At 36.6% G+C, this 7,478-nt stretch overlaps 1 protein-coding gene across 1 annotated transcript; it reads right to left on the bottom strand.

Annotated features, from left to right (window-relative positions):
* Positions 1-4,060: 4,060 nt before the first annotated feature.
* On the bottom strand, positions 4,061-7,186 carry LOC126620091 (ACT domain-containing protein ACR8-like). The gene is made up of 7 exons (XM_050288566.1): positions 6,872-7,186; positions 6,372-6,417; positions 6,126-6,240; positions 5,973-6,040; positions 5,306-5,872; positions 5,097-5,201; positions 4,061-4,984 (listed from the first exon to the last, which is right to left on the bottom strand). Exons 1-7 carry the CDS (start codon positions 6,931-6,933, stop codon positions 4,607-4,609), a joined length of 1,341 nt encoding a protein of 446 aa, XP_050144523.1. The 5' UTR covers positions 6,934-7,186; the 3' UTR covers positions 4,061-4,606.
* Positions 7,187-7,478: the final 292 nt, after the last annotated feature.

Here is a 7,478-nt window from a genome sequence, read left to right as displayed (position 1 = left end):
GAATTGAATAAGTTTGTCTTTAGGTTCTAAATACCTATGCCGAGAGAGTTCTTTCCTTAGCCATAGTCGCTCAATGCAGAAGTCAGCAGCACGTACGACACCATACCATCACCTCTATTTTACTTGCCCAACCAAGCTTAGTCACAAGTTGGCATGCCAGTCTTCACAAGAAGAATGTAGTTAACTCAGTAGTTGCTCAACTTGCACGCCACGTAGGTGTTGTAATTTTTAGAGTCTACAACAACATACAAGACATGGAGTTCTAAAATCTAAAAGACAAAAAATTGGGTCATTCTTCATGATCATATTTATTCCCCTTCCAACTAATCGTTTTACATAGTTGAGGCGTATTTTTGTATGTCAACTATTATAATCAAATGTTAATCGAGATACCCTACTAATGTAGTAACTTAAAAATGTGACTTTTTGATCCTCTATCTAGCCTTTTTTTGTTTGTCAAGATGTTAGTGTTTAATGTGTTGATACTGCACACGCTTTTTTGGTATACGAGCAAGATGATATTACAGAACGACACTATTTTTAAAATCTTGCCCCTCGTCATTAGTCATTACATGTGCATGTTTTTCGAACTTAATTAAGGAGGCGTTGTCATTGACATTGTAGAATAACTACCTAACGATGAATATGACTGTCAATGGAAAATGCTTTGTCGATTGTAGATTCAAAAGGAGAATGACATGCAAAATATATTGAAAAGGAAGGCATGAGAATTGCCTTTTCCAAGTAATAAACAGCCTTTTTGTAATGTATAGCTCCAAGCAGCATGCGAAACAAGAGGAGGGTTGCCTTTCTTGCTTCTTGAAAAATGTTGGAAATTTCCAAAGTTGGCTCTCCAATATTTGCATGCCAACCCTTATGACATAACTAGGCACATAGCTAGGTAGCTCTAGTGGCCTTCCTAGCTAGGTCAAACAAGGAAAACTTATATTGTTTTATCAACTTTCATCCTTACGTGCAAATCTTAATTTGGCACGTACAAATAACTTATTAAAAATAGTTTACGCACGCATACATATCAAATTGTGAGGTGTCAGGAATACCAAATAGAATGAACTCAAATAGAATGTATGATATTTTCAAAACCTAATAAATTGAGAATGACTTATATGAGATGAAATAGATTCACCGTCACTTGGTGTCTCTGTTTCAATAGTGCAAAATTAAGTTTTTCAACATATGACATTACATAATTGAATCGAGACATCACATAGTGATTGATCATGTTTCATATAAGTTGTTTCCTAAAACCATAGTGTCAAGTTGTCATTTGCTAATAGTATGAACATGATGCCAGAAGAGCACGCAGAGAAAAGGGCAAGAAATTAAACAAGTCTACACGTGTAAAGCAGAGCCTCCCAAGAAAGAAAAGGAGTGAACAAATTAACTTTGGGGCATGTGATTTGAGAATTCTCAGGCTGCAGATTTACTCAGTCAAAAGCTAAACAAAAAATAAAGATAAAAAACAAGTGTAATTTTAGTCTGTCACTGCATAGTGCATGCATACAAGGGTATGCCAGCTCAGAATGTGCATTCTGCAGCTACGCGTTTCAACCGGCGCAGTCAAAGGCAGCAGGCTCTTCTGCTTTACTTACTGTTAACCACCACAACCTTCCAAACCGAATTCAGTATATGGAGGTTGGACCACTCACTACACCCCAAAATTATTTATTCATTAATTTCCATTTTTTTATGTGTTAAATTTGAAATATTTACAATAGGTGAACTAGAGTCCTTGCACATTGGCCATTGGAGGTGGCGTGGGTAGAAAATGGATAAGAACTCAATGAAAGTTGGTTGCCACTATTATGATTTCACCTTCTTTGTATGGTTGGTATGAAATGGGTGGTCTAATTATGAGAATATAATATAGAGAATGAATTTAAGCTTGTAGGGCAACATGATTTTTACAAATGATACTGAGGAACAGAAAATGATTTCGGATGTAAAGGTAAATTGTCTTCATCAACTGAGTTACATGTTGCCTAATTTGACTAACGCTACAAGGAGCATGTAGCTCATTTGATGAGAAATACCAGTTTATGTTTTGGAATGGCTAAAACATAGCCAATGATTACGTTAAGTCTTTCATGACAGAAAATGACCTTAAATTACTTCTTTAAACATAATCCAAAATCTTAATTATATTTTTTTGAAACTAGACTTGCTAAGTCTATAACCTTCTCTTGTGATTTAATATTTTGAAGATTACTTTAGGACTAAATTTTTTTCATCTCTAACCATGCAGAGTTATATTTTATTACTTTTTGAGATCAAATTTAGTCTACCGTGGGGTTACATGTTGTCTACCTTATGGCCAAACTTAGCCTGATTCCCTTTAGCGTTTTAATTGGAAATTAATTTTGTCAATTTTAAAGCTAAATATGGTTTATAATCTTTGGCTGGAGATAGCCTAATTAGAACATCCATTAAGAGAGGCAAGATGGAGACAAAGCTTATAATTAGAGATTGTTCGACTAATTGTTGGGAGTCGTTTTGTTTGCCTTGGGCACATAAACCACATTAGCAAAGGCTAAAGACAACAAAGCCGTTCTTTCTCTTACACAACACCCACTTAATTAATTAATTAATTAATTAATTAATTAATTAATCCTTTTAATTTCTTCCCTTTTTCTTTCTTTTGACTACTTTCATATCCAATTTGTCACGACTAGTTCATAAATAATAATAATTAGTTTTTTTTGGTTCAATCCCTATTGGTCCATTGGTCCCAAAGCTCCTTGAATTTAATATATTTAATTTTAATTATCAAACAAAACGACTAATCACGTTCTTAGATTTTTGTGCTTGAAGGCTAAAGTATTAACAATTTGAAGACTTTATGTCCATCTTATCGGTTGGACAATTAGGTATCGGTTCTTCATAAAATATTTGCTATGCAACTATTTACATATGGACCAATTTTTTTTAACCATTTTGATGAATTCATAAAATACCAAATGGAAGAAGAATTTTTTTGACATGATATATACTATAAATTACTCCAATTATTATAATTGAGTTTAAATTTGAATGGAAGGGGAGGACAAACTGCCTCGACAGACTAGTTTAATCTGCGATCAACCATATTGAAGAATATTAATAAGGGAACTTTAACGAAAAACTCCCGATACTGTTCACTTTAACGAAAAATCACATTTTTACACTAAAAAGTCAATCATGGTACTATTCACTTTACCCTTTATTTTATCCTTATCGTTAAAATTCTAAGTTTTCAAACATTTTTCCTTAGTTTTCCTTATTAATAAAGGAAACAATACGGCTAGAAGATATTTATTTACAAAACCATGAGACATGGTGGTAGGCACATGTAGTTTCCCTTGGAGTAAAATTCATCACTTTATTTAGTTGTACAGATCCATTATATATATAGTGGTTTATGTGCATAAAATGTGAGAGTTTTGAAATAACTTATATCATCAATCAAAATAAATTGGCTTAAAAATTCGTCATTTATGAGAATCGAACTTATAATGATAGTTTTTGTTATCTGTTTTTGTTTCAATCATCAACTAACTTGAACTTGATGACATGGTTTCATTTCTTTTATCAATTATTTTTTTCTTTACAAAATAATATGCTAAACTACTCTAATATACAAGAACTAAGATTGAAACTTAAATACAAGAGAGAGGACGCACGGCCTGACGCACATCTGCTATTAAAAATTAGGTTAAACTTAAAATAGATAATTAAAAATACCCGGGTTCTCTTAGTTATGGTAGAATGTGATTACATGTGAGACATTTCTAGAGAACATGGTTTTCCTCATAGGTTTACACACGTATTCAAAATTTCAAACAGTCTGTCAAACCATTTACCAACTCATCATTTAATCCTGATTTTCTAACCCTACAAAATCTTTTTGATTTTTCTTGTTTGACAAGAATTCAAGAAAATGGAGCTAATTTCGTTATATTAATCAAAAAGGAGGGAGGGGGGGGTGTTAGATTCTTCTCCCTTTCCACACATTGTGAAACCAAAAAATATAAATACCCTACTAGGTTTGCCAAAAAGAGAATAAAAATAAAATAATATTGCATTAAAAAAATCCAGTCAACTATTACACATGTGTGGTGCTTTGCTGTATAAAACCCCAAATCCTAATTTTCTTTTTACCTAATATTCCCCTCTTTCTCTTCTTCCTGCGCCTTGCCGGCAACAAACCAATATCTATAGTCTCTAATGCTGAAAACAACTTAAATGACACGAATGCTCGACTAGTCCAATTATCCATGTCCCACCACCACTTTTTTTTTTTTCACATTACCATCTGTTTTTACCTCTCCAAAATTCAAACAAATGGATTTAAGAATGGTTGTCCTCACCCCTCCCCCCCCCCCCCCCTCTCTCTCCATCTGTGCCTTTCAATTCAGCCAACTAAAAAAACCAAACCCACCTAAAATATCTAACCACTATCACCAAATTCCACCTTCCTTTTCTCTCTCTCTCTCTCTCTCTCTCTCTCTCTCTCTCTCTCTCTCTCTCTCTCTATGTACAATGCCCAAACCTTAAGCATAGAATATTATCATTAAAACTTCTAACAACCAAATTGGAAACTTCCTCCTCAAGAATGAGATCTGATGAGCCCCAAATTGTAGAGATTCCTTCTGACTAGGCTCCCAAGTGAAAACAACACTGCCCCACCAACACCACCAACTCCACCAACTCCTTGCTGCTCCTCCCTTTCCTCCTTTGGATGGTGTATCAATGGCAGTTCCTTCACTTTCAAGTTACTCAACCCGATTTTCTGCCTCACTGATTCGATGGTTTTCGGATCTGCAGGGTTTCCGACTGCATCCGTCACGTAGAATACGTTTAGAGCTTTGTCCATCGTTGTGGAAATCTCGGCCCTTGTCACATTAAGACCGTTCTCGCGGAATGTTCTTGTAACGTATGCTAGAAGACCTTGCCTATCCTCGGTGCATAGTTCTAGCCTCACACCCTGCAATACGATAAAACCCAATTTAACAATTAGCATTTGCAACATCACGGAACAATAACAAAATGAAATGATAAACAATTTGATTGCGGAAAAACTGAAAAATGAGCAATACCTCGGATGCTCTTCTTTGAACCGCGGCTTGTAAGCATTGGATTACACGCTGTCGTTCAGGTTCAGAGCTAATCGGGGTTCCATCAGTGTGCCTGATGTAAAATTCCTGAAACATAATTCAACCACAAAACACAAGTCAATCTCATGTTTCAATATAATAATAACAGAAGATATACAATAAACCACATTATTAGGAAACTAAGCACATACCATGTATCCTCTGTCCCCTGATGTTTTAATTGTGGCATGAAAAACCACATAGTCCATGTCCGTCAACGTGCAAACAACATCGAACAAAAGCTTTGCCCTATCCTTGCACTGAATATTCACTATGGAGTAACCCCTTTCTGCCCAATTCTGCACCGTTATGACCGGAAAATCGGTGCCAAGCTGCAAAACGGGCTTTCGATCATAATCACGATCTGCAAACATCATTTGATGCAGTCTTCTTTCGGTGTGTGTAACCGCCATGGAAACAGAGGTTTTTGCACTCCTAATATCATTGTCGCCCTTGAGAACATTCCTTAACCGCGCTTCAATTCTATCAATTTTCTGCGAGTCCTCAATAGGGCACCCGGAATCACAGTCCTTCACGTATATCAGTGAAGCAATGCGGCCGTTGTGCGTCCACACCTTGGACTCAACCACATTGCATTGCAGGTCAGCTAGCACTGCAAACACCTCGGAAAGAAGGCCTACTCGATCTGTCCCGGTAAGCTCAAGGGCCGTAAGACCCTTAATACAGTTGGATGATCCAAAATGAATTGTTCCAAGTGACTGCCAAACACAAGAAATTAAACAATTTCAGTTTCAATTTACAATAAATTTCACCAGTAAAAACTGGAATAAATTAGAATTAAATGAATGATTAGTTTACCTGCTCAATATAGTTAATAACGCTCTCGTCCGTCAATTTATTCCCGTTTTGATCAGTAACATGAAAAACTGCAGTAAAAACAAAAACCCAAATTAAGAAACAAAATTCAAGAAATAAATACCAAAAAAAGGGGGGAAATTTGAATGTCCTTACCATCCATGAACCAGCGACCATCAGAAGAAATGTAAGCTTTTTTAATGGAGAGATTAAGATCCGTGAGGACCTGCACAGCCTCCAGAAGAATTCCATGCCTTCTAGCGCTGTCAACCTGCAGCCCAGAAAGAAGAAAAAAACACAGAAACCCCGTTAGTCAACTTTGTGGAAGAATTCAAACCTTCTTTTGGGTGGTTTTTGGAAGCAATTGGAAATTGGAAAACTAGGGATTTCGTGGAAGCAAACCTTGACTAAAGTCGCAGTGGAGCAGACGGCATTGTCGATCACGACCCTGCAACGCGAAATCATGAGAACGGTCAAGTCAGAGAAGCAACAAACCACCTTTTCCATTTTATTTTATTTTTCCAAGTTTTCAAATTTCTAAGTGTGAAAAGTCTGAGAAGAAGCACGTACGGAAAATTGCAAGAAAACCCAGAAAATTCAAAAAATCAAATTTAGGTGAGAAAATAAATGTGGAGTGAAAAATGGGTAGGAAGGGAAAAATCGAGAAGAGATCTGGATCGATGAAAATTTTCTCGAGAAAGTTCACAGGAGCGGTGGAAAATTTCGAAAGCCAGAAAATCCATAAAACCAAAACGCAAACGACTAAAAAATAAAAACCCACAAACCAAAAAACCCAAATGTTGAAGGAGTGGTGAAAATTTTCTCGAGAAAGTTGCAGATCACAGCGGCGGTGGACCAAAAAACCCAGAAAAACCCAATGTTTGAAGAAATGATGGAAGTACCTGGGAGTGTTCATCCGGAAAACGAGTTTTTCATATTCGTCGAGGTAAGCAGTACACTCCATCGCTCTGATTTCGTCGACACAGAGAAAAGCAGAGGAAGCAACTCTTGTTTTACAGATTTTGTGCGCGTTTTAACGATGAAAGTATCGAAGAAACAGTAAGCGAAGAACCACAAACTTCTCCGCCGTATCAAACAAATTCAAATGCCAGATGCCTTCACACTCTCGCTCCCTCAAGCCTTTGTCCAAATCGCCATGAATTTCCTCTCTCTCTCTCTTTCTCTCTCTCTCTCTCTCTCGCTTACACAAACTGCTTCCACGGGGTCTCTCTATATATCTATATTATATATATTTATTTACAAATTAGTCCAACACTTTTGATTTATTTATTTTTATGTCCAAAAAAACTATTTTCTATTTTTTATTATTTTATTAGTTTCCAAGTCACACCCTTACGCAAAGAGCGAAGGGAGGTGCGAGTTACTGCTCGTCACATGGCATGAGTAACGCCTGCCCGAAGTCCCTGCCCGTGCTGACCGGACTCGCTTCTCCTCGTTCCCTCCCACTCACGTGACTCGCCTTAAAACGGTCAACTAATTACGCCACCC

Source organism: Malus sylvestris, chromosome 4 (genome assembly GCF_916048215.2).
Source record: "Malus sylvestris chromosome 4, drMalSylv7.2, whole genome shotgun sequence".
NCBI classification, from domain to species: Eukaryota; Viridiplantae; Streptophyta; class Magnoliopsida; order Rosales; family Rosaceae; genus Malus; species Malus sylvestris.
Note: the sequence above shows the minus strand (reverse complement) of the source record. Positions and strands in the feature narration are given on the sequence as shown.

Bases quoted from the DNA above. Each gene is read 5' to 3' on its own strand.
- LOC126620091 (XM_050288566.1), bottom strand. From the start codon at position 6,933: ATGGAGTGTACTGCTTACCTCGACGAATATGAAAAACTCGTTTTCCGG. The intron at 6,241-6,371 runs GTTTGCTTCCAC...TCTGGGCTGCAG, and splicing joins CCACTGCGACTTTAGTCAAG to GTTGACAGCGCTAGAAGGCA. The intron at 5,202-5,305 runs GTATGTGCTTAG...ATTATGTTTCAG, and splicing joins CAGGGGACAGAGGATACATG to GAATTTTACATCAGGCACAC.